The sequence below is a fragment of the Pelmatolapia mariae genome, linkage group LG16_19 (assembly GCF_036321145.2).
Source record: "Pelmatolapia mariae isolate MD_Pm_ZW linkage group LG16_19, Pm_UMD_F_2, whole genome shotgun sequence".
Taxonomy (NCBI): Eukaryota; Metazoa; Chordata; class Actinopteri; order Cichliformes; family Cichlidae; genus Pelmatolapia; species Pelmatolapia mariae.
In genome coordinates this window covers 54,171,928-54,199,521 of record NC_086241.1, presented here as the reverse complement: position 1 = coordinate 54,199,521, position 27,594 = coordinate 54,171,928, and the positions used below count along the sequence as shown (strand labels likewise).

Here is a 27,594-nt window from a genome sequence, read left to right as displayed (position 1 = left end):
CAGGTGGAAATAAATAGCTAGAAAATGTCAGGATTAAGCTGGAGTGGACCTACATGCAGGAGACGGATGCAAACAAAGTGAACAAAACGTAAGCTCTTCATTTTGATGTTGCAAAAATCGAAAATTTAACAAAGTCCACAACTGAACATGAAACAGGAGTTCAAAACATACAAAAGGAGCTTAAGATTCACCAAGGGGATGCACAAACAAAGAAGCAGAAACAAAGTAGCTCAGCAGACTGCAAACAAAGAACAAACGGGAAGACATTTCTATATATACACACACAGGAGTGACTGATCATTAGACACAGGTGGGAAATGGGAAGTAGTCAAAAGGGCATTAATACTGAAACATGAACACATGAAACATGAAAAGGAATACTAAATATTAAGACCCTTAATTGGATGAGTGGATAGGAAAATAGATGAAAGGATGGTACAGATATTGGTCAATTTTGTTTGTTTGCCTTCCATTTTAAAACACTTGTATTATTAAATGTTCAGAAAATCATCTGCATCACTCTGATCAGCATTGCACCCCTGATCTTTATTATTCTGTATTTTGCTAAACAAATGAAACAAACACCAAAGTGCAAAAATGAGAACTAGCACTAAAAGATATATTTAAATAAAAGTTGTTAGAGTCCATCTGCATGACGGTTTATGTGGGTTCAACACCTCTTGTGCATATGTGTTGCACCATAAGTATTCACGTGGTCTTTCCTTTCTAAAGTTTAACCTCCCAGGCTCAGTGCATTTGGTTTTCCATTCACTTAACAAGGAGCAGGAGCTAACATTTTCTGCCTTTTCCATGCAGGCTTATTCACTGTGTGCCATCATCTCAACTGTGGTTTGGTGATACGAATCAGCCAATAGGGCTCCATAAGCACAAGGCTGCCCTGCTGCCTGGCTGATAAGTGGGCCACACAGAGAAGATGGAAAATACTCAGGGCATTCTCACTCCCTCTCTCTCTCTCCCTTGCTCTGTCTCGCTCGCTCTCTTTTCTCTCCCTCGCACAGCTCCTCTTTCATTTACACTCCTCCTCTCGCACTCCTACCTCAAACTCTTTCTTTCACATCCCCTTAACGTCTCCCCGTGTCTGTGCTGTTCTTTTAAGTGATGGGGTTAAACTAGAGGAGACAGAAAACAGTGGGGCGCTCTTCAATGCCTGACGATGCTTTTTGAAGTTCTTCTTTAAAGTTGTCCCTCTCGAGCACAGTTCAATAGTAGGTGGCTGTCACCTGTTTCATCCTCGTGTCTTTGTAGTGACATGAGGCGTGTAGTGCCGTCTTTACCTAGCCGTGTCGTCATTTTTCATTACAAACATCCCTGCCCTTGTGCCTGTGTGCACGATATCGTTGACGCAAACGCCTGTGACACAATGACAATAAAGCTCACCTCTATGTACCTGTGACTCAGAACAAAAGAGTCTGTTACCTTTCATCAGTCTGTGGTTTTCCCGTCCAGTGAGACCTCTTTACCCATTTGTTCTCATCCGACCTTGTCTCTCGCAACGCGGCTAATTTCTGCACATAATGAAACTCACTGCACTTGCTGTTTGGTCATGAGAAATTAATGAAGTGTTGCACAAATATTGTGCATTTATTCTTCTGAAAGGAATCTGCCTCCCACCAGTCTGTGCTTTGCCCTGCAGAGGGAATGAGTTAGCAGAAATATTGTGTTGAATGATTGCTTGGACATGGCCGTGTAACACTGGCTCCCTAACTGCCTAAATACCTCCATTATTTTGTCTTCTTGCTCATTTAAATTTTCAGACTAAAGTATGCATGTGTAACCCAGCTTCGCATCCCTTGTGACCAGCGGGCAGGCAGTCGGCTGGGCTATATGGCGGCGAAAAATGCTCTGTAAAAAAAAACAAGCTAATTTTGTTGCCAGTGGCAGCGATGTGCAAGCTGACCTTATCAGGAGAGCCTCGGCCTTTCTGTTCCATCCTCTGTGACTCACTTACCCCGCACCCTCCATCGGGAATAGCGGCCTTGTGCTTGGAAGTAGGTTTCAATAACTTCTCACTCGGGAAATTCAGAGAGAGAGAAAGAGCAAGTGAGAAAGCTACCAACTACCTAACTCCCTTCAGTGAACAGGTGATGCAAGTGCAGTGGCACCTTTGTTCCCATACAAATGCAAGGCAGCAAAATGCCTTTCTCCCCCCAGCAAATTGCAGAAAGGTGATGGGAGATGAGCCACATTTCAGGAATTCCAAGAAGTGCAATAGCAAAGGCAATCCTGAGCTGTCAATAATTGACAGGCCTTCACCAGACATCTATCAGAAGAATTCAAGGGAGTTTTAAGGTGGTGCTGGAGATGGAGAGATGTGAGAGAGCGGTGGAGCTGAAGGCCCAGGCAAAATGATGGATCACCTACACACTGCAGCAGCCCCGCCATGCTGAACTCACCCTCAGAATTGATGAGCCACACCTATTGTCTCCCTGTCTCCCTCTTCCTATCATATCCACAAGTCTTCCATCTCCTTCCCCTGCTTCCTGCTTCTATCCCTTATATTCTTCTCTGTCTTTCTGGTTTTTCTTATTCCAGTTCTTTCCAGCATTTTCAGTAGCTGTCTCATGCATCACCTTTATCTCTCATTTTTGGGATTTTTCTTGGCTCAGAATGGCCCTTTGAGAGGCGATGCAACAGTAAGCACGATTGCTTCATGTACAATAAAGCCCATGAGTGCGTCAGCTTATTTGACAGGCATCCATGCATTTTCCTGTTTTTTCTGATTATTTGATAAGGAAAAATGCTAATACTCCTGAACCAAAATAACCTCCATTTGAGAAATGTCTTGGGAAATAATTTTTATACAATATACAATATCGCATATATTGCTATATTGCCTGTTTTTGGGTGCTCGACTTCACTCTGTATGTCAACATTATGAGAACCATTGAAGTCCCATACTAATAAGGTTAGAGGGAGCATCTCTGTTTCTCATGATGACACCTGTATAAATGACAGGAGCACAAGGCCCTGCTGCTGTTCAATCATACCTCTGCTCGGCTTGCCCGTGGGGAACTCAGCATGTGTGGTGTGCGAGCGCGTGTTTGTGCTTTACTGCCTCGGTGGTTCTAACGGCAGCCAGGTTTACGGTGAATGTAGTTGGAGCGGACAACAGCATTAGGGAGGAAACAGATCTGGAGGCAGAGTGAAGACGAAGGAGAGAAATGACAGCCTGGAGCTCATCTGACCAGCACTGCCTTGTTATGACTCTCTGATATGTGCTCCAGGGGCACACAAAACAGACACTTATTGCCTTACACCACCTCTCTCTGTTCTGTAGTCTGTCGTCTTGCAGACTCTCTTTATGGCCTCTACAGAGGGGCGGGAGGTTATCTGCTTGTGCAGGTCTATGTATAGGCTCCTGTTGTCTGCCTTTTCTTTTTCTTTTTTTTCTGTTTATGCCAGTGTTTTAGAACAGGGATGATTTTAGGTTTGCAAAGAAGGTTTCTCACATTTTCTATAACATCAAATCCTGTTCTTATATGACTATTTTTACTTTGATTGCAGGATAAACCTAAATGACAGAATGAAGAAAAGACCAGGCTAATATTTACAATTTATCAACACATTTTCGCAGATATACAGAGTTTCTCACACATAGACGTTGCTTAAGTGAGGATTGTATAGCTTTTCTCATAGAGTATATGTTAGGAGTCAAATTGAGATAAACAAAGTTAGTGGCTAGTTATTTCTTGTGGGTTTCCTCACAGCATACAAAAGCTTTAGAAACACTTCTGAAAAATGGCAGAAAAGGAGCAGGCAAATAACAGGAATGACATCTGGAAGACAGCAGGTGGTAATCTCCCCACAACGCTATTCCTCTTATAGTTCTCTGTAAGCTGCTGGGAATGGTGGCCTATATCAGTAACAAAGGGGAAGGGGCTTCTGTGTTTGGCAACATTCATATGCACACGTGCATATGAATGTTGATGTGAACTGTCTGCCGGTGATGATAATTGAAGAGAAAACAGGGAGGTGACTGTGAAGCTTGCAACACTTCAGCTATGAACACAGGCCACTGAATTGACTGCAGCGTCATCATTCCTGACCATAAAAGCTGCTCAGCCAGTCAATGCAGTCTGGCTTCATTCTCTCCTCGCTGGACAGTCTGAGCTATTTTTAGCCTCCCCGTGCAGCGTGGCTCAACCACCGCCATAGCTACCTGGATATGAGCGCTTTGTCACTCCTGCAGGCTGGAGCAGCAGTGATCTTGCAAGCCTTACAGCTTCCTATTTCCTCAGCTATTTCCTCAGCTGGAAAAAAGGAAAAAAAAAAAAAACTCCAACAGTGAAGAGAATGAGAAAGCACACACAAAAAAGAGAGAGAGAAGGCAAACAGATAATAGTGGTGTGTGCTTCAGAGTCTAAATGAAACAACAATTCCAGTGTTGTATTAACTTATATGATGTGACAAGGCAGAAATAAAATTCTAATGAGGCCAGCTGACACTTTCTATTCATGAAAATGCTAAGTTAAAGCAATCCAAGCAATTATAGACTAATTGGTTTTGAGTCTAATAAAAAGGAAAAGTCTCTTTATAAGGGCACTGTTGATGGGATTATTCGAAACAATAGGTAACATTTATGGTAATGTAACTGAATTTAAACTCAAAATAACAGCCTGATAATAGGTATACGTGTTTGCTGGGATTCCTTAAGAGTAGTAGAGCAGCAGTACTGCAGAGTGCCTTTTCTTGTGTTTTACATGCATTGTTAGTCACAGACATTTTGTTTGGGTTGTCTTTTTCCTGCAGGTATACAAACCTGTGCCTATTAATCAGCATAATATTATTCAGTATTCCCTGGCATGGTAAACAAATGCTCCAAACGGATTCATTTGAAATGACTGTGCTGCAATCCCACGGTGCATTAGGGCTGTTTAAATGCACTGAGCGCTCGATGACACTCACCTGGGGTCCCTCACGGTAGTTTCTCTTTTTTGTTTCTCTAGAGTCTATTGATCCTGGCACCCACTACATCGTATTGCACGCGCAGCTTAAAGTTTGATCCACGTTGCATCATTCCTTGGTGGCAGTTTTACTGAGATACATTTGGAGTTGTAATTTTTTTATAGTCCTGCGAGAGCCAGGCAGAGGTATGTTTTCGGTGCAGTTTGATTGTCTGTCAGCAAGATTATGCAAAACCTACCAGGCTGAAATTCATGAAGCTTGGTGAACTCATTGGCCTTGGTGAAGGATACGCTATCCTAGTGCCCTTCTAGTATTTAAATTGAACTCAAGTCACCAACAGGCAACACTAGTGAGTGATGTAACATGAAAACTTTGAGTAGCGTGTAATAGCTCGGATCCTCTTTAAAATCTGTCAAGTTGGACCCCCATCTGAGGATGTCCTGCCAAAGATAACACATCCCAGACCCACTTTTCTGTGTGTGGGTCTCTGTGGCATAATACAGCTCCTCCAAGAGTGGTAATCTGAGGATTAATGACATCCACACATCTGACAGTCATGTGGCAGTGTGACACAGATGGCAAGGAATGCACACAAGGGACACAGATGGGGAAAATAGTGACTCTGGCTTTCTGCCATTCATCCACTACACTGTGTTGTTGCAAAGGTGTAATATTTTAGTCTTAACTATAAACAAACAAATGCAATCAAAAAATGAACCATTCACAGGGGAGGTAATGAGATGAACATAATATATATGAAAATCAAAAAATCTGGAATCACAACACATTTTGTAAACCCTACAGATGTTGTTTAACAATGTTTGTGCAAAGTTTCCTTCAGATTTGCCCATCCAATAAAAGAAAGACAGGATACATACAAACACATACATATACGGCGATCATTATTGTAAGATTTAACAAATCCAGCTGCTTCAGCTTAAATAGTTTCTCCACTCATATCACTGAGATGATATTTTGAAGTCCCCAAAATATGTGTCACCTATGAAAACAATAATAGGCTATGAAAAAGTTCAATTTCTTGTGTCCCAGTTGTACTGTAACATGGGACTAGGGCTGGGGCGATCTCCTTCATAGCCTTATCGCCCCCCTGTGTGATCGCCAGTACCCAGTGCTAGTGTTGCCAGGGAGGGGGATGTTTTTAATCTCTACCCATTATGGTAGCACTACCCACCCTCTATAATACACACTGTGTAGCCCAAACACAAGAAAACCCACACACAGCCTGTGTTTGTGTGTGTGTGTGTGTATGTGTGTGTGTGTGAGAGAGAGAGAGAGAAATAGAGAAAGAAAGAGAGAGACCGTGGGGAGATTATTTGCCAGCGTGATGAGAAACACGTGAGGATATGCCAGCAGGAGAGCCCCATTCACAGAGATGAATTATTCAGCAATTCAGTCTATTGTAATTAGTGACCATAAACAGATGAATATCAAAAGACCATGTAAAGTCATAATATTAAACATGGCTTTTTTATGCTTATTTGTCTTTAGGTCTATAGTACTGCTAAGTCATTCAGCCTGTTTTTATATAGGTGTGATAAAACTCTTTACTATTCTTTCCCCACACACACATTCGGTGGAACAAACTTTAGTAGTTGGGCTAAACTAGCATCTCTGTAAATACACAGGACAGAAAGGCTGTTGTCTCTTATTTTGAGATGAGGGGAACACATCAAAGATCGCAGAGGTGTGAGCGTGTTACCGTGCGTGTCCACGCCGTTGTCACAAATGACTACAGTCAGGCATATTAAATTTTATGTTAATCTGATAATAATAATGATAATCTTAACTGAATGGATTAATGGGAAAGTTGCTGTGATTGGCCAGCTATCTGCAGTCACGCCAAGCATGGTCAGTCCCCAGAGATCATCATCCACCGGCACAGCTCTACATGGAAATTGTTAAAAAATAATTTTCTCTACTTGCTCTCTTTTGTAGGGGTGTTGCATTTACTTACATATCTTATGTGGCGCCACCATCAATGGCTCCCACAGCAATAGTGGCAGACACTGTGGCTGATGTGTTAGGAGTCCCATTGGCTTTCAGTGGCACAGTAATAGCACATATCCAATATGGAGGCAGAGAAAAGATGATCCTAACAATGCCTCTGGCAGTGCCTCTGGCTACATGGCCAATGCAGACACACACAAACGCACACACTCGCTCAGTGTTTTGCCTTCCTTGGAGGAGCAGAAGAGCAGGCACATGTGTCTCCCCGAATTACTTTAAAGAAAAGGCAGTGGGAGTGATTCTATTCTTGTAGGAGAAAACACAGTCAATTCTGATTTCATAAAACAACACTCTCACTCGCTGTGCATGTCTCCTTCTGTTTAAATCTTTATTTTGCTCCTTTCTCTTAATTACCATTTTCTCTTTTCTGCCTGACCAGGTGGTGGGTCCCAGAGCTTCCAGGGTTTTTCATGAGTGCCCTGCCAAACCAAGCACATTCCGCAAATACTACGAGCGTGGAGAGCTTCCGATTGCAGTGAAACATGAAAACCGAGGGAACAGTATTGCATGGAAGGTAGGGACGCTACACTCTGATAAGAGATGACTTATCCTTGTGGTTTTCACAATCTAATGTATTGAAGCAAAGGCTGTAACGGTGTATGTCAGAAAAAAAAAGATACTTTAAATAACCTTTGGGAGCAATACAAAGCTAATAGCAGCAAATTAAAGTCTTGACAACCTCAGCAAGGCCATCCTTTGATAATAACCCCAACAATCCCAATTCTGGAATGAAATACAACTAAAGGCTTTTTTTTTTTTTTGCACTGTCTAATGTTTCAAACCATCCTTGCTGTCAAATACATGTGACGGTTGAATCTGAAGACTTGATAAGTGCTGTGCAAACACCATTTATCGTCATCATTATCGACTCGGCTGAGGTGAAGATGACAGTTTCTCACATATTCACGGGCCCAGTGTGGGCTGTTATCCTGTAGGAGGCAGTGTAGATTAGCTCACTCGAAAGGCTTCACCTGTCCCACAGCACCAGTCAGAGAATCCATCAATCACAAACTCCATAGGAACTCAGGGCAGTCGCAGCAAAAACTCAGGGAGTGACTGTGTATGCATTTGCAAGTTTATTGTATATGTGTGTTTCAACACTCCGCTCTGAACCGTTGCAGCGTGGGTAGGATTGATGCGTTTTTGTTTTTGTTTTTTCTAATCACCATGTTGCTTTATTTCAGCTCCCACTATGCTGCCAGCTATTCCATAACTTCACAACTGCATGCAGCCGCTATGCTTAATGGCATTTATTCATAGTAAGCAATGATAAATGAATCAAGCAAATTATGCCCCCTTCCTCTTTCTTTTTTTCCTACTTCAAAGGGAGAAGGAGAGGTGGGTGGGTGAGTGAGTGAGCTTTCTTGCTAGTTAGCTGTCTGTCTTCAGGTGAAAACACTGTAAAAGCATCTCCCTTTGAATGAATTATTTATGTAAAGTGTTCAAATGAATCTATGTGTTTGGAAAAAAAATAATGGATTTCTTTTGTGTTTTGCCGATGAAAAAAACACTCAGTAAATGGGATGTGGTGTATGTAATTGTTGCTGTCATACCCAGTGCTGCTGTTATGCTTATTGATCCTCCCTCCCAGCACTTACACACAGCCTCATCATTTTTTAAATCCTCGGTAAGAGAAGGGTTTTCCTGGGTGCTCGTTCACACTTAGGGCTTGCACTTTGAAGCATCTTTGGCGGTTATGTTCGTTTTGGCTTTCCTGAAGTGATCTTTTAGTCCAGGACTAGCTTTAATCCATGTCTGGGAAACCTGCTGAATATGACTCATTTTAGCCAGCCTCTTGTTTACTGGAGGCAGCCCATGTTGCACTGTATGTGTGGGTATACTATAACAAAAAGTGTAGCTATGATCGGAGTAAGTGGAGAGGGGTTGCTGCGTGTTTGCACTGAGCTGCCCTCGGGGCACGGGTTCAAGACGGCAGCTCAGGATCAATCCCAGTCTGAAAACACAGCCCCCTAGCAAATAAAAAGTCTGGGGAAGGTAAGAAACAGAGAGAGCCTTTCGCAAAGAAAAATGACTGGTGTGTTTATTTAGCTTGTGTGCTCATGTATACAGACTGTGAGCATATATGTGTATGCTGTACATATCAGCTTCTACTGTCAGCTGATTAGTCTGTGCATTCAGGTCAGCAGTTCAAGCCCCCTACAAAGATTTGTTATGCTTATTTACCTCTGCAAAGCAGCAAACATCAACGCCACTCACTTCTCAAATTGACCACAAAATAGACAAACAGGCTTCATGCACAGCCAAACAAATCTTTGCCATCAATACCAGCATTTCGCTTGTAAAGGTGCAGACAGGTAGTTCCTTTTTTCCCTATTTCCACTTACAGTACATAGTCATAGTCTTTCTGAGCAGCAGGGTGAGCAGCATGTGTTACTGGCCTCTCAATGAATCACCAGCTACACGTTATTAACATTTCTCCTCTTACAGTGTAGTAGCCCGGCGCTGGGGCTGTAGGCAGTTGCATGAGTTAATATTCTGGTGGAAAATCAGATATGTCATAACTTACTGGCAAAACATTTTGTTTCCCAAACATTGCTACGTGGCAGCGAAGAGGGGGCTATTCCCACTACTGGTTTTCCTACGTGTATAAATCCAGAATAAAACAATAACTACTCCCAGTTTTGCTCCTGTGATCAGACATTTTTGTGCGATTGTTCATCATGAACATGAAGCTTATTTGAAAAAAATATTTTAGATTTTGCCTTTAACCTCTTCTTCTTTGTTGTTTTGGTTTGTTTGTTTGTTGTTGTTGTTTTTACATTTTTATTAGTACTTGGATTTTCCCTATTTAGCCAGCTAATTAGAGTACTTTTATGCTACAACAATGCATGTGACTCCTTTGACAGTTAGAAATCAGAGAGGAGACTCTAACTTACTTTTTACACACTGTTGTGAAATAAAGCAGGTTGGTGTTTTTGACTTTTGGAAACTTCTTTGCTGTTAACTGTGAAATGTCAGACCAGAATTCACTCATGCTTTCCTTTTAGTCGGTTCAAGTACCGCTAAAAGAATGTCTCTTTCACTCACTAAATGCTTTCTTCAAGAGTGACTCAATAGATAAAACTCTCCTCCACATCTCGCTGGTCGGGCAGTGTGGAATTGTGAGCACTGCTGTGCATAACTGCAGATTATAGCGTTCACTCACAGGGGAATGGGCTCCAAACCAACCAAATAATTTAACAGGTCTTCATATAAATGAATGTTCATATTTTAAAAAGTGTGTAATTGGGTTTTTAAGGAGTAGTTGGTTAACTGAAGAACAAAACTTCTTATAAATGCGTGGGAATTATTAGGCGCGGGTGATCCATTATGATCACAGAGACGTGCAGCTTTGTGACTGTATGTGTAGCTTGCCGGTGTATGTGTGGCTTTATAATGTGTGGTTGAGTCTATATGTTCAGGGGGAAAGCAAGTGAACCAAATGTCAAGGGCAAGTTGAAAAAGGGAAGGTTGTATCTGAAAGGTAATTTGGCTCTCCAGAGGTAAAAGCCTCAGCTGTAATGGGGCGCTCAGGTAAAAGCTTTACACGTATGGGGAACATGTGCGGCAGGTAGATAAGAGAGTGTCGAGCGAGTTCCTATCCCTGTCTATGTGTTTTTGTGTGCCTGTGTGTTTGTGTGCCGTGTTGTGTGTGTGTGTGTGTGTGCATGAGTGCTTGTATGGTTTGTGCTTGTATTTGGCCACTGCCATAACATAGCAGCCAAAGGCCTGGAACAGCACTGTAATCTACAGCGATCCCTGGTGCCAAAAAGAGAGCGACAGAGAAAGAGAGGGAACAGAGAGAGGGAGACAAAGAGAGAGAGAGAGAGCTCCACAGGGACTCAGCAATCAGGAGACATGGCAGCCGTTTGGCTCTCAGTTATAATGGATGAGTTGAGGTCTTCCTGCGTTCCCTGCGGGGCTTGGTTTGACTCCCCATCTCTACCCTCCGCTGTGCTCTGCAGGCTTACAGCCAGACATCGTGGCACTCAGATACATGCACACGCGTTCACCTCACATGTACTATAAACCCCCTAAACAGTCTTGTATATTTCATTTCATTGATCGCTTATCTGTTTTATCTTGTCCCTTGATCTTATGTTCAGCTCTGTGTTTCTCTTGTATGCTTCCGGGTTGTTGTTTTATTCTCCTTTTTTTTTTTTTTAAATCATGCTTGTCTGCCCCCTCCCCTCTCCCAGCCCATCTACTTTATCTATTCCCTTTTGTCCTTTTACAAGGCCTGACTAGGGGCAGGAGGAAAAAGCCATTTTATAAAAATATCAATGCAAACCTGATTTCTGCTCGTCCTCCGCCACCACACTGACTTCGGCCAGTATAAGGGGGCGCAGAGATGCTGGTGGTGGGTATGGGGAGGGGACAATCAATTAATCTGATCAAGCGCTTTAGGAAATGGAGAGCGTAAGCGCTCCTAGGGGACGGATATCCATCTCCTTGGGATGATTGAATTACGCACAGAGTGAGAGTTGGAGAAGAGGGAGGGCTGGAGAAATGAGGTGGTTAGGGTGACCGAGGATGAGGGTGCATGTGCTTGAGAGATGCAGTGGGAGTGCGCGCTTGATACAAATGAAAGATAGACAGAGAATGAAAAAAGAGCACGGGAAAAAGAGTGGGGTGCACGAGAGATGAGGTCATTGCAGATACAGCAGTGGAAAGGAGGCTTCCTCCCTGCACATCCTCTTTTTATACCATCTAACTATTTGCATTTTTATGTGTCATACCTTATAGTTGATAACCCCCTCTTTTTGACAACTGTATTACATATTATCGGTGTATTCTTATTCTTGGGAGTCAATTTAGTGAACTGCTGATGATTTTTCACTTATTTAATAGCAAAGTGAAACACAGTCTGCGTGTGCACCAGCAGTATATAAGGCTATGGCATTTGTTCCACTGTCTCGCACCTAAATTAGCTATTACATGATTCATAGTTTTCATGTCTCAGATTATCATTGACAGAAGGTTACTGTAGCATGATGCTAAAATTATCCACTGAAGTTTTATTCAGACATTAGAAACCTTAAAGTAACCCATCTAAGAGCAAATACTTTTCCCAGCCAGAAATACGGCAGCAAAGCACTTCCCCAACAGCTGTTTCATAAATACGCTTCAGCAAGTGGGCTTTTCCATTGTTTTTTAAGATGCACATTATGGTGCAACATCTTGCTTGGAAATACTGCTCCTTTTGCAGAAAATGACCTTCTCTTTAATTTTGGTGAATGCATACCATACCTCCCTTTCTGCTTCTTGGCAATGATGTCTTATCTGCTGTGGGCACTAGAGCTTTGTCAGGGAACCTTTGAATAGACAGAATAAAATGGGGTTAACCATGCGTTTTCTACAGCTCCCTGGCTGAAAGCTGGATACTCTGGGGGGATAGTTCTGTGTCATAAGGAAAGAGATGAAACACAATAAGAGGAGAGAATATGAACAAGCCCCCCTGGGCTTTCACTGAGAGGAGAGAGAAGAGAGAAAGAGGGAGTTTAGATTAGAGAAGTGGAAAAAGCAGCATGCATCCTCGCTGAAAAATGAGAGACGAGAAGAGAAAGGAGGAGTAGATGAAGGAGGTGGAAGGAAAAGGCCTCCAACCAACAACGCTGGCTAACCATCAAGATGTGCATGGGCTGCCTCCCTGGAGGGAAAGAATTGCCGAATGACTGCTGGGAAGAAGCCCGATGAGCTGCACCACCTCCATGCTGCTGGTGTGACTGCAGGAATGAGGGGGACTGTTGGAATGGAGGCATCCAGTAGAGAGAGAGCTTGTCTGTGGATCTTGAACTGCTACACCGCCTGCCGCCCTGAGCCATTACTCATAGCAGACGAACGCCGCGTGAAGCTGATGATGGTTGTTTAGCCTGTGGGCCTTCCACTCTTGCTGTGATATGAGACAATAGGAAAAATGGATTTTGGGAGAAAATGGTGGATCATTGGAGATACTTTTATTTCAGAAGATGACTTACAATATGACTCAGTATAAAGCTGTTTAGCTCTTTGGTCCTTCCTCTGGGTCCTATACAGGACTCAGAGTTATGGCCATGCAAATGTAAGCCAAAATATTAAGGAGAAAAACATTGTTTTTAGATGCACTGTTTAATTTTGGGCTATAAGATGAAAGAAATCCAGAATTCACATGTGTATTATATTTTACTGGGCTTTGTCTGTTGAGCTTTTTCAGTTCACAAATGTCAGTGCATAATTTGCCTACAGTTGACTGGTGACCTGTCAGCTGGGAAAGGCTCCAGCTCTCCTGAGACCCTAAATTAAGTAGTTAAGAAAATTGCTGGATTGTACGTATTTAATAAGTTACTATTTGCATGGTTAGACATAAACATTTAGAAATCATGCAATGCAAGAAATTATCTGAAGATGTTTCATAGTGATGTCTGTTATTCATTTCTTTTAGTTTCCAGTGAAATGATGCATTTTAACAATGCATATCTCTAAAAGATGTCATCTCAAAATTTATTTTTTCTCAGACTCTGAGCCACAAATGTCCACTTCAGCACCACTTACTCTAAACCCTCCAGTTTTATACCCGTTTATATTTCCACAGTTTTTACAGAGAGGCTTGTTGCATACTGTTCACCACCTTATTTATAACACGTTTGATTCCTAAGCGATAAAAAGCTATTTCCAAAATCCCCTCTGTAAAAGCATTCAACTGAATGTGTCAACAAAACTGAACAGTGTTTTTTAACCTGGTTTTATGTGATTTTCTGGTTTTTATTCTTGAAATGTATGCACTTTTGGACAAATTTATGTGGACAATGTCACATTTGCAAATACTGCAAACACTTTGCAAATATTTTTACAAATACTTTCAAAAATCCTTTCTGAAAGTTTTTTTTTTTTTTTGACATAGCAGTAATTTGGTGAAGTTACATGATGATCGGTATTGTCTCACCTTACCTTCCTGATCCTGACTCCCAGCAGCAATGATCTTTATCTTGGAAAACTTCCAAACATAACGCTGTGGCAGGCAACCGACCAATCAGAGCATCTCTTCTCATCCCACATGCCACAGCCTAAATTAAGTCTTAGAGTGGCTCGATCAACTTCTAATTCATTTTTGTGATCTTTGGAGTCACTGAGAATCTCTTCCCCTTTGGCCCACTGCTCGTTTCCTCGTCTCCAAGCTAACATCATCCCTGTGGACACCCTGTTGATCCCGGCCCTGCTACTGTCTTCCCCCCTAGCCTCCCATGCCTCCAGCGCCAGATGCAACCCCACACAGCTGGCTTCCCTGTGCAGATGGTGACTAAAACAAATGCCCACGCACTCTCTTAGGGAAACATAGGATTGTGATTCCTTCTAGACAGATGGGAAGAGCCATGGATAGCTTGGGGTAAAGACGGGAGAGGGAGGTGATAGATGACATCACAGTGAAGTGAGGGAAGGAGATTGTGGAACGGGCAGGGTGGCTACCAAATTAGACAGAGACAGAGGACAAGACAGAGAGGGACATGGTGTGTCTGCCAAGGCTACAAATCATGTCCCCGAATGCAGCACCGGCACCGTTACCCCTCCCTCCCACAAAATAAGCCAGAGATCTATTGATTGGCACTCGTATTTGCTAGCGGGCTCCAGCTCAAAATGGAGCCTTTAATTAACTTAATGGACCGGCTGCAGCTGTGTGCGAGCCAGTAAGGGAGGAATAGAAATAGATAGATTGGGGTAGAGAGGGAGTGTGAGCCAGCATAAAGAATAAGTGGGGTTAACAGCAGACCCCTTCTATAATCAGTCAGGCGGGCCAGGACAGAGAAGAAGGTAAGACTGAAGGGACCAATGTCCTCCCCGTTCCTCAGTGTCCACCTTTCCTTTTTGGTGCTGATTTTCTTCGCCATTCTTCCAGTAGCGATGTCTACGACAATATGACATTTCCCCATTCAGACTGACCGCCAACAGTACTGGCATGTCTGTGTTAGTCAGATATAGCCTTTACACTCAGACCCTTCACAGCCTGCTTGAAGTCAGGAGTGACCTCGAAATGTTAGCCCCCTTCCTGCCAAGCCCATATTTCTGCACACACACTGCCCACTCTGTTCAACCTACCCCTCTCTTCCTCCCGCTCTCCCCTGCACCATTCTTATTCCTGTCCACTCATCCATTCTGTCAAAGGTTAATTGGTTTGGAAATGATTCGATTCATTCTCAACGTTAATGCTGTTATCATGCTTTTGTTTGAAAAAAAAAGAAAAGAGAAAGAAAAACTACCCCCCACATGCACTTAAGCCTAATTTAAAATAAAGGGGGAAAAGGAAAAAAAAAAATCCAATTTAATTTTTTTTCTTACTCTAGCTCTGGCTTGTCCCCACAAGTCTTTTCCTTTAAATTATGGCAGAATTTCATTACCTTGAAAGCTTTTCTGCCTCCTCCCTCTCCTCCCCTCCCTGTCTCCAATACTTTGAATGGATCAGGACTAATGTCTTTCTTGTAACCTCAAGGTCGGAATATTTGGATCCATGGAAGCGCTCAAGGGTCTCTGTGATTAATGCACTGTACAAAGTACCTTGGAATAATGCGGTGGCTGATGACTGCGCAGAGTGATCCGTATACACACACGCCTACATCTGCTGGAGGTAGTTGTAGATAGAGGTGCCCCTGTCAGTGCCCTTGATGTGGATCACAGGAGGCATTGATATTCAAATAGGGTTACCTAGAGGCCTTCTCTCAGTTCCCCTGAACAGTGCCATATAGTACTTGCTCCCCCAAGGAGCGTCCTGCTTTTCTCTCCGTAGTGTTGGAGCTTTTCTTACATGGGCTTTGTTGGGCATAACCAGGATCTCTTCCCTCAGAGCTGCTTATAAGGATGATAGATTTTTACTGGGGCCACCTCATTCTCAGTGTAGTCCCTGTATACGAAACTCACTTTGGGGACTCAGCAGCAGTGATTTCAAAATTCATTTAACTATTACCTATCAGAAAATTAATTAGACATCTAAATGTCAAGAAGATAATGTTTTTCCTACACTTGTATTTACAATAAAACAGCCAGGGCCTGATTGCTACTTTGGTGTTGATGGGTTTTTTCTTCATTTTTTTTTTGCTGACTCAGCTGTCTGATAAAAATGTGATTTTCTCTGTTTCCATGGCCACCTTGCAGAGGTCTTCACAGTGGCTGCTGTGCATGCTGTCCACGCCCTATTGATCAGAGAAACAGAGGCCTGTGTATTGAAGTTGTTTACAGGGCTGCAGATGCTATCTCCACTTCTGTTAATTATTTACATTCGGTTCCACAAATCTGATCAATAGTTAATTGAGCCAGCGGGAGCTGTCTGGGAGAAAAACAGAAACTTTGCGGAACCGAGGGACACAATCGCCAGTGCTGTAATGTAAAGGCCCTTTGTTTTCCCTCATAGTTTTAAGGACAGTATTACACAAGATTTGGATTTACTATATGCTTCTATATGCTCTGATCTAGCCTTCACCGCCTTAAAGCAGAAATAATTCTAAATGGCAGCGTTTTAAGGGAGTAGAGGACTCGTGGCCATTCTCTTGATTTAACTGCCATTTAAATTGGCAAGTGTAAGAAGATGGCTTTACCCTTTGTCTTTTGTGGACTTTTTTCTGGAAGTGACACCTGAAACCCACAAGCACACTTTAGTAAAGTGTGCATAAAACATAGTATATCCTACAAGTCTTCATACCTTAAAAAGCTTCTTTGCAAATACAATATATGGAAAAAAAAGCACTGGGCCACCTGCACATGACACCTACAGAAGCTGCTCCCCATGAAACTTTATGCACCATGCACCTCAGGACTCAGCGACCCTGCTCTGTTACTTTATGCAGTCTTCATGGCTGAGTTGCTGTGGTTCCAAGCCTCCTTCCACTTTGCATTAATGCCAGTTACAGTTGATTGTGGAATATATAGGAGGGCAAAGATTTCACAAATGGATTTATTCAAATGGTGGCCTCCTATTACAATACCGAGCTTGAATTAATTGAGCTCTTTAGAATGACCCATTCTGTCACACATGTGTGGAGACATAGGCTTAATTTTATACCCCTGTGCCAGTGGGACTGAAAGCAGGTTGCATAGCACCGTGCATTTGGAAAAACAACTCTGACACACTCTTCCCATGTTCAGGTTGTCCAATGTGTGAAAAATACGTAATTTAGTTTTATTTTTCAGATCTATATTTATTCACTGCACACAGTGTAATTATAGAGACAATTATAACACAATCTCAGATGTTGTATTAGTTTGGAGATTTTTAATCGCTGGTGATGAGAAACATATGCATCTAAAGATTTTAACACATTTTGCGCTTTTATATGAAAAAAATATTATTTGTTGACTTCAACAGCGGTAAAGTCAATAATATGTTCATCAACTATTAATCAGAGACCAGAGCTTTTAATTCCTTAGATATTTCAGAGTTTGATAAATTTAAACTCTAGTCAGAATGCTCATTAAACAAAATTCATGTTCTTGCAATTTGTAGATCATGATTTGGAGATTCATATTCATACTCAAGTTCAACCAATATTGTGAGGATCACAAAATGGAAATAGAGCATCTTGAGCTCTGACATGGTAAAAGATGTACATTTGAAAACAGCATTGTATATTTAGTCATGGTGAACTTCAACAAATGTTGGGCTTTTTATGTCAAACAGGAGCAATTTTCCTGTGAGCTTTGGGCAGTAATTTTATCTATGAAGATACCGCTTAGCAGCCAAAATGTAGGATTACTGTAGAAAAGTGGTGAAAGGCAGTGAATGTAAGCTAAATGGGGTTCAACAAACCGTTGCACGCATTTCTGCAGAAGTGGTGCAGAACATTCTGGCTTTAATTGTAGAAGACAAAGTAGCAGCAGTTATTTGTATTTAAAACACGTGAGAATACATCTCTGTCAGTCTCAGAGAAGACTTAATTTAGGAATTTAGCACACAGCTTATCCAACATTATCCATCCGTCATGAAACTGTGGTGCCAAATCATAACAATTTTAAAATATTGTTTGCAGAATCATTAAAGTTGTGCTCCACACACATGTTCAAAAATTCAGAAATTCTGTAATGGGTATCTCACATGGTTTTTGCAAAAAAAAAAAAAAAAGTCTAATTAGTAAATGTATTTTTATATTTTCTAATTCGCAGATTTATTTTTATATTTGCTAATCTGAAAAACTTAATGCCCTATAATAATAAAGTACATTAAGGTCTGACATGGTTTTGGGAGAAAGAAATATAATTAACAAATTTAGATATTTAAAATAGAACATACTGGCTGCCATTAAAAATTCCAAGACACAGGAAAATGCAAATGTTTTTTATTTCACTGGTTTCATTTAATTGCTACGTATGTCTATTCTCAGTCTTTGGTTAGGAGGCACCAAGTTTCCACATCATGTACACCCTATTATGCCATTATTGTATGCACACTATTTCACCAGGTTTGGTTGCCAAACTAAAAATTGTGCTTATAACTCCACCTCTTAAAGGAAACTGTGACTCTGAAGACATGTACAGCACATATTAAAATCAGCAAATCAAAAATTTCCTTTCACTTAGGCCCTCTTTGTTGTTTACATGCAGTCTGGTTAGGGACGTTAAATGTTGGCAATTTTCTTGCTTCCAATCTCTGGACCCTACAGCAAAATAAACACATATAAATATACCAGACATTACTGAAGATGCACATCAAATTGTAGACGATTACAGAGCTATGAATGGGGCAGAATTGTTGGTTGCTGTGTAGCAACCGCTCCTCTGTGCCAATCAAAAGAAAGAGAGTTTGTTTTAAAGAGCTCTGCTTTCTGTCATGAGCTGTTAGAAGCCTGCATATAAATCAAATTGTCACTTTATGATGAAATGAATTCCACTGACAGCCATTTTGGAGATTAGCATGAACCGCAGTAAAGTAGTCGTTTACTTTTTTATCCTAGTCATATTCTTGTTCATGTATGTATACATGGTCCACACTTACTGGTTTGCACACTTTCTATGGGCCATCTGCATCTGTCTGAGTAGCAGCATCTTAGGGCAAACATAAAGCTTGTGGGCCAAAATCGGCCCAGCAAAGACTCCAGTCTGACCCACTGGACAGTTTGGGAAAATGTGAAGAGCATAGATTTTGGACTTTTAAACTTATTTTCATAAGTGTTAAAGTATTTCCTATTGAAACTGAAATTAGAGTATTTCCTAGCATGTGAATGGTCATGGGTCACCAGCTGGTAATGAAACTGTGAAAAGTGAAATGCCAACCGGAAACAGAGACCATTTGCATCCAAAATTGAAGTTCCACCTCTTGAAATGTGTTGGTTGCAGTGCTAAGGTATATGTTACTTTAAAGGTATATGTTCCCCATTTCTGGTTTCCTGGTTAAGACCGAAGCATTCACAAAGAGGTTAGGCCACTAAATTGGAGAACATTGATTATTGATTTAACTGAATGATCATGCTGTTTGATTTCTGAAGCAGAAGTTGCCCTAGTGGATGGTTTGCTGCATAGCAGGAGAGGAGCTATTATTTTCTATCTTTCACATTTCTTGAAGCGATATTCACTTGCTTTATTAGAACATTTCCACTCCAGTTGTAAGCAAATTGTAAGCATTTGACTTTAGCTGTCTGGAGAGGCAGCAGCATTTCTGAGTTCTTTTACGTTTTTCATTTTTTAAATGCATGAGGGGAGAAATGCCTTAGGTCTTTCGGAAGTTGTTATTGCCCACAAACATTGTTCGCACTCTTTTCTCCTTTTCTCCTTTTCTTTGTTGACAGGAAAGCTCTGAAGCCTAATATCACTTCTCTTGATTCCTGTGGACTGAAAATTGCAATCAAAGGCAGCATAGTGTGGCGTTCTTTGACTGTGGACTGTTAGAAATAATAGCTCTGGGGTGCAACCAATTCACATCATTGACCTGGAGTGCACGGTGCATGCAAAGTCATGGCAAAATTCAAGGGTCAAAATATTTATTCAGTCTTGAGAATTTTTAATGCTACAATTTTTTTTACAATGTTCCCTAGTAGGAGAAAACATTTATAGTGTATTAAGACACAAAAGCAAAAATAGAGTTTCTTTTAAAATCTTGATTTTTTTTAAATGACCACAGAGAAATTTCACATTTTATTCAATGAAAGAAACTCTGTATCTTAATCATACAGTAATACAAATAGAAGAAGACTTCTTTCAACAGGAGGATGAGGTGGGAGTGGGGGGTTAAAACTTAATGTCTTCTCCACACTATTCGAACTATTGCCTCAAATTGGCATGCAATATTTCCAGCTGCATGTGCATTAACTTTCAAAGAGGCAGTCTGCATGAAATCATCATTCCTTGAAAATATCGCTTATATTTTGGGCGTGATGTTTAACTTATGCTATATCCGTAGAGCGTCGAGCACACAGCAGACAATCAGTAATACTGACATACTCAAAGGAAATAAGTGCACAAAGAACTGTTGGTTCACTCGACTGTTAAGGGCTCTGTTATTTAGATCAGAAGCAGATGCAGCTGAATTCATGTATGCGTGTAAATGTAACTTGTGTGTCTGTCTGAGTGAGTGAGTGACAGGAACTGATTAAGGTATGCAGTGGCAGCTCCGTTTTAGTAATCTGTCCCGCCATACCTCAGGGAACGAACAGTATGCGCCAGGATCTGGCTGTTAAAGCTGCGAGGCATATAATGCATTATGAGGAGAAATTCATCTCATTGTTTCTGTGCCCGTTTACCCGTTTGAGCTGCACGTATGCCATTGTTAACTGACAAACATGTCAATGAGTAATCTCCCCGGGTGTTCGACCACCGCACCTTGTATTGGCTTTGGCGTCTCCTTATCTCGCTTCTGTTTCCAGCCTGTCACTGATAAGAGGGAATGGAGGGAGCAGAAGCTGGGTAAAGAAGAAAAATGAGAAGAAAAAGAGAGGTGTAGTAAAAAAAATGAACCGAGAAAGGCAGAAATAGAGAAAGAAATAGGGCATGATTAAGGAGAAGGGTCTCTGTGGTGACACCCTCCCCACCCCCTCCTCTGTTTTGTGCTATGTAGGTTGTTGAACACGCTGTGTTGTCATTGTCAGTTTTTTTCCTGGGAGCAGATAAACACCATATCTGTTTTGTCCTCATCTACTTGGGCTACAGTATTGTAAGGAAATCTTGAGAGAAAATACACACTGAGCAATCAGCCGTCCTCGGGCGTCTTTCGGGTAGTCAATTTTATTCTGATTATGTGTGTGTGTGTGTGTGTGTGTAACTAAAGTGCAACCGCACACCCTCACAAAACACACTCCAGTCTATATTTCTTAGCGAAAGTGGGAAGGTTCGGTAATTTGTGTTCAGATGGATGAGCAACAGAAGAGGACAGCAGCGTGGTGGCAGCCGTGACTCTTACTTCAGTCTGAGTCTGACCTGACCCAGCAGTATTGCTAAATCTGACTTGTTACATGACGAGTGCTCTGGCACACCTCGCCTCGCTGAGACAACCTCTGGCCACAATCTGGGTGTCTTTGTCAGCTTGTAGCAGCTCAGCCCCCAGAATTGCTGAGGTGGTGGATTTTCCTCTCCTTCCTCACTCATTGTCAACCCCCCCTCTCCCTCCCTTATTCCTTCACAGCATCCACAGGTCAGCATTTTTTTTTCTTTGCTGTCACCCATTCACACTTCCACAGACCAGATGCTTTCTCAGTATCAAGGGACTGCATAGTAGTAGAGATGGAAACTCCCTAGATCATTTCCTTGCTGGCAATTAGCAGCACACAGACGTCTCACTGTTTGAGAGACCTGACAGAAACGAGGAAAGAAAAAAGGGAATGAACGAAAAGTATGACAAGAAAAAGAAGGGGAGTGCTGGGAAAGAAAGAGAATAAAACCATACACAGAAGGTCTTGATTAAGTGGTCTTTTAAATGCGCGAGTGGGTAGCAATTCAGCAGCTCTTTAGTCCCGGGAGGACCTGTCTCAATTACCCTAATGAGGCAGAGTGACTCTGGCTTTCCTGGAAGGGTATGGGAGTCAGGGAACCCAGCAAAGCCATACAGGGGAGGCAGGGGGAGCAAGAGCCTCGACGCGTGTGTGTTTCTGTGAGGGGGAGCACGCACTATATGGATGCCCTGTGAAGTTAAATGGAGCGTGCCGGGTTCCCAATGAGCCAGTGTTAGCTGGCAGACTGACACACAGTGACCTCCCACTGTGCGCATCACTTTTTCATCTGTGCTGTCGGGGAAGGGCAGTTAACCCCAGTCTGCCCTGAACCTTAGCCTTCACTAAACCAATACATATTTTCAATAAAGGCCAAGCACTAAGAATGCAGACATCCCAATGAGTAAGCCTACATCTGTTTCTACCCTGCCTCATGAAGTAAGAATGAAATAATTTGCCTTTATGACCAGGAAAGCCTCGCTTTTGTTATGAGCTACAGGTCAAAAATGTGTGTGTGTGTGTGTGGTGGTGGGGGGGAGCAACTGTTTGAAATGTAATAAATGTTCTGGTCTGAATGTTTCCCTGTTTACTGAGATAAGGTAATGGAACCTGGCTATGTGTTATGTATTACAGTATCCGTATCAACCTCATGTATCCAACATTTCACCAGCAAAGAGCCAGGTTAGCTTTTGAAATGGTGAAATCAGTGCAGCGATATCATGCAGACAGTTGGTAACTTCTAACTAAGTTCAAATAATCTGCACATCCTTGGAGAAGATAATAAAACCAACAAGTGTAAAGTAAACACAGACATTTGGAGATTCCTTCTTTCATGAGTGAAATTCAAGGGTCAAGTCCAGGGCTGAAAAGTGCCAAAAACTGCCATTCCTCAAAATGAGGCTTGCAAGGCATTAACCCACAGATATCTATAAGTAGTATGTTGTTAATTCAGTTTTATTTATCACGTCAAATCACAACAACAGTTGCCTCAAGGCACTTTGTATTGTAAGGTAAAGACCCTACAATAAGAGAACAGAGAAAGCCCCAATAATCAGATGGCTGCCTATGAGCAAAAGCTTTGGCAAAAGTGGGAATGAAAAACTCCCTTTTAACAGAAGGAAAGTCTGGCAGAACCAGGCTTGGGTGTAATTTCAGTGGTCTGCATTTATAGAATTCTTAAAGTATATTCTTTCCCCCTCAAGTTATGCTCCTACTATTCTGGTTTCTGAAATGATTTTAAACTTCCTCTGCGTGCATGTCAGTGCAACAATATGATTGATGCATTTTGTGTTTGCCATTTTGGTTGTTGATTAGCTTTGTGGAGAAAGGGGCAGGACAGCCACCATCTTTAGTGTTTCAGAATTCTTCTTCAGATTTCTACTCAGGATTAGTTGAGCCATTTTTAAAATTTACAGTCATATGAAAGTTTTGATAGGATCCCATGCAGTCTGGTGAAAAACTGAATACTCCCCATGAATCAGTAGTCTAGAGAATCGCTTTTACCAGAAATAACATAAAGTAATTGTTTTCTTTATGACTTTATTGTGATTTCACATTGTGGAAGAATTGTGGCCCAATCTTCTTTAGAGCTTCGTTTCGTTTCATTGAAGTTTGCAGACATTCATTTATGCACAGGTCTCTTAGTGTCCCACCACAGGATTTCAATCAGGTTGAGGTCTAGGCTTTGAAAAAAGGGGCCATTGCAACAACTTGGTTCTTTTTTTCAGCCATTCTGTAGTAGATTTGCTGCTCGAGATCTTTGACCTGTATACAGAGGAGTTCATGGTCAACTCCATGACTGCAAGGTGCCCAAGTTCTTTGGCTACAAAAGAGCTCCGGACAATTGCCCCTCCACCCACCTTTTTGACAGTTGGTGTGAGGTGTTTGTATGGAAATACTGTGTTTAGTTTCAAACATGGGAAGGGAAGGGATGGGGTGTCCACTCCTGGGAAGATTGTGCAATTGTGTTAAGACACACATGAATGCTTCAGACCAGCAAGCTGCCAGAATTTCTGCTTTTACAGGAGCGCTCACACTTGCTGATCAGTTAATTAAGTGCATTTAATTATCAGCACCTGGCTGCTACTTACCCTCTGAATTCCAATGGAAGCAGTAGTCTAAGGTGTATTTAGTTTTTTGTTTTGCAATTTGCTTTTGTGGGCCCTAAGGGACGTCGATCTAGCATTATTAACAAGTCAAGAATTTCGAATTATATTTTGGATTATGAAAAAAATGTTACAAAGAATATGCTATATTTCTTTAAAGTTTTCAGTGGTTATATATGATTGTTACTGTAAAAGAGAACCTTGCACATTGTATTTAAGGACGCATGCTCTGGTCAGCAGTTCATTTTAAAATCTCCATGAAAAACTTTCCCCATCAGCTAATGCATGCAATAAATATTTGTAAAGTTAATATAATGTAAAGCCCCCAAAGTCTTTGAGGATAAACAGTACTGAGGAAATTGAAACTTTTAGGGGGTTTTTTCCTTTTGTGTTAAAGCACTTCTTTTCCTTTACCGAACATGGTGTTATTGTGAGGCTGGAGCCCTCACTGATAGCCCTGTCACCTTTCACATTCAATCGCTGCAAAACAACTGGAATCATTTGTCATTCTTTCTGGGCCACTGAGTGAAATATGACTCATAGGTCTCAGAAATGTTGAATTTGAACAAGCACATTGCCTTGGTCTCAAATCTCCTCCTTCTTTCCTTTCTTTCCTCCGCACTCTCAGTCATACAGAAGAAATGGCTTCAATTTAGACACTCCTAACGGTCTCTCTTAATGGCTCCTTGTAATAGAAGTTATTTATGGGAAGATTCATTTTAATCTGTCAGTCTGGGGAGTAAAAAATCTGCCCGTGAAATGTTTGTCCCTACAGGCTGCACCCTGTTGCTGACCGGAACACTCCTCCTCTAATAAAAGAAGTAAGGAAAAGTTGTATGCCAAGGCCAGGGATGATTTAGCTCATTAAGTTGGGGTTTGAATTGCAGCAGAGCTCGCAGGGCTTGGCTTTAGGTGTGAAAATGTCAATAGCAAAGAGTGCCACGTCTCCCTTGTCAGCCCTGACGGAAGACCAACAACCGGCCAGCCTGCCATTTGTCTTCCTGAGTGAGTTTTCTAATAACCGTAATGGCTGTGGCAGTAAATTACCAACAGCCTGTCACAGAGAACATAGTGCAGCATTTAAATCTAACAAAGAGCACCCACCCTCCATCTCTGCTTTGCCCCGATTTTATTTTTAAAACTTAGGAACTCATTCCCTTAAGGAGCACTTCAAGCTAATAGAGAATAGCCAAACCCACTGCAGAGCTCAAGTATATCACATCCTAACCTGACAGAAAATCCTTGAGTCTCCTCTTTTTAAAAGCCTAGAATAAGATATTAAGCACTGCCATGACATGCTTCTTCTTTTATGTTAAGCAGACAGCACTATAATACCAGTTAACGATTTGAATTATGCAGCAGTGTCCTAACTGCATACCTCACCTGTCTGATGGAGTCCCACTTTAGTGAAATAACACATTAATGCTGATGGCTGATTGGAATTATATGTCATCTTACCCTTGACCCCCATCATTGTGTGCCCTCACACAAGCCAGTGTTTTTCCATCCTCCTCCTATGGAGTTGACTGCAGTCCCTCTGTGAGATGAGCACGCTCGGTAATTGGAGCAGCGGGAGTCGATTTGTTCACGTCCTCTCCTTCAGTAGCAGCAGTTTGCCAGTGGGCAGCCCGTGGAGCGATGCCATCCTGCCATTTGTCAGACAGGGTGCAATTTCCCGGTCATCTGTTTCCATCCATAGCTGAAGGTGAGGGCAAAAAAATGGTGAATGATGGCGACTTTAATATGGATCCTGATGCTGTAGGAGCTTACTCCTAGTAAGCAGTGGCAAGCAAGACTCACGCACTCTCAACTTTGTGGCAAATTCCTCAGCACAGTGCTCAGTTCTCAAATACTCACCATTTAAAAATGACGCATTTGTCAGTGATGTGGTGCTCGGCTGATTATTTTTGTTTGCAGAACTGTGGTATTCTACCAGATGGAGGAAGGTGTGTCATACTTTTTTAAATGAAAGCTGCCTAACATAAAGACTTTGCCTCTTAAGAGAGATTTCAGTCATTTTTGTCTTATGCATTAATCTCTTGTTATATCTCCCTGTAGACAATTGCTTTGATTCACTGAAAGAAAGACACAGAATGATTCGGTCCAAAGGTTAGATAATAGTATTAACTTTTGAAACAGACCTTCTTTGGTGTCAGTAATTCACAATATTGGATTTAGTCTATGTATTTGGAGCTGTTTTCCGCTGCCGCCGCCGGTTTAACACAAAATAATCTGTCTCACTAGCAATCAAGGCTCTTCTTTGCAAAGCGCCGTAAAACAAAGAAAGCATGCAGTGTGCAGCTGTGCAGCACGATAAGCGTGTAAACTCTGCTTCCCAAACTGAGCTGACACACACTTCTATCTATCCATTTACCAAAGCCAATTATTTTTTCAATCCAAAGGTGCCCATGATACCTCTCCTCATCTGACTGATGCAGCAGGGGCAGAAGACTTCTAAAGACGACCAACGGGTGGTATGGGGCAGTGCCCTTCTGATTCCGAGGACAAGCTCTGTTGTTTGTAATTACAAATTGATGTCCTTTGTAGCTATGGGTTGGTGTGATCTGTGTGTTGGGGGAGGCAGGAATCTTGTGAGGCAAGGCAGCTGCTCTTCCTTTCTTCCCTCCCTGCAGTAAAGGGTTTCCTTTCAAAGGAGCCAAATGTATCCCCTTTCAGCTAGGCAAAATGGAGTCACTGTAGTTCATTTGAGCCTTCAGATAAGATTGAACAGGTGTTAGGATGACTTTCCCACAAATATCTTTTCTTCTCCTTTTCTCGGGAATTTGGAGCTGCATGAATATGTTTTTGTGTGTTTTCTGTGCCGTTTTGTGATTCATTTATGTGTCTCAGCTGAATCCAGGATTTTGCTGTGTGTTGCTTTTTATGCAGTTATTTTTATCTTTATTTTACTAGGAAATTATGGCTCTGAGTAGAAATAAAAGAAATACGTGTATCCCGATGCATTTTCCTGAAACTGTTTTTATTTTCTCTTAAACCAGCAGATCTGGAGACCTGAGTATAGCTGAAAAACACAATTACTGGTAAAGGAAACAGTACTTTAGATGTTTATCGCTTTTAACTGCCGTCATCTACAGAATTAGACTTACTTTGAGTTTTTACTTTGAGTTTTGGTGTTTTCTTGTTACCATGACATCTTAAAAAATAGGAAGTGGATTTGCACAGAACATGAAGTAACCGTTGCAGTGGTTTTTACTCTGTTTATTGAATGACCAATAACAGCAAGAAGTGCTTATTACTCTTTTGTAATGCTTCATCTGGAACATAGACAAATAAATGTACCCATTAAAAGCGCTTCCAGGAGGTGAACGTGTTTTTATTGGAAAGCTTATAGACATAAAACATGCAATGCAAATAGAATTAAACTGTCAATCCACAAAGAGAGCTGCTGCCTTGTTTATATACAGTGCTGTGAAAAAGTATTTGCCCCCTTCTGGATTTCTTAGGGTTTTTTTTTTTTTGCATATTTCTTATAAGACAAACATAACCCAAATAAATACAAGATGCAGTCTTTAAATGAAGATTTCATTTGTTAGGTGAATGCTATCCAAACCTTCCAAGCCCCTTTGTGAAAAAGTAATTACCCCCTAAACCTAATAACTGGTTGTGCCACCAGCTGGCTATATTCTTGGCAGCAAGAGCAG

At 41.6% G+C, this 27,594-nt stretch overlaps 1 protein-coding gene across 1 annotated transcript in view; it reads left to right on the top strand.

Annotated features, from left to right (window-relative positions):
• Positions 1–27,594, top strand: part of pacrg (PARK2 co-regulated) — a 150,561-nt gene that overhangs the window by 15,779 nt on the left and 107,188 nt on the right. The window contains exon 2 of the mRNA XM_063497714.1: positions 7,334–7,468. Coding sequence (XP_063353784.1) covers positions 7,334–7,468 — 135 coding nt within the window. The remainder of the gene's footprint in view (positions 1–7,333; positions 7,469–27,594) is intronic.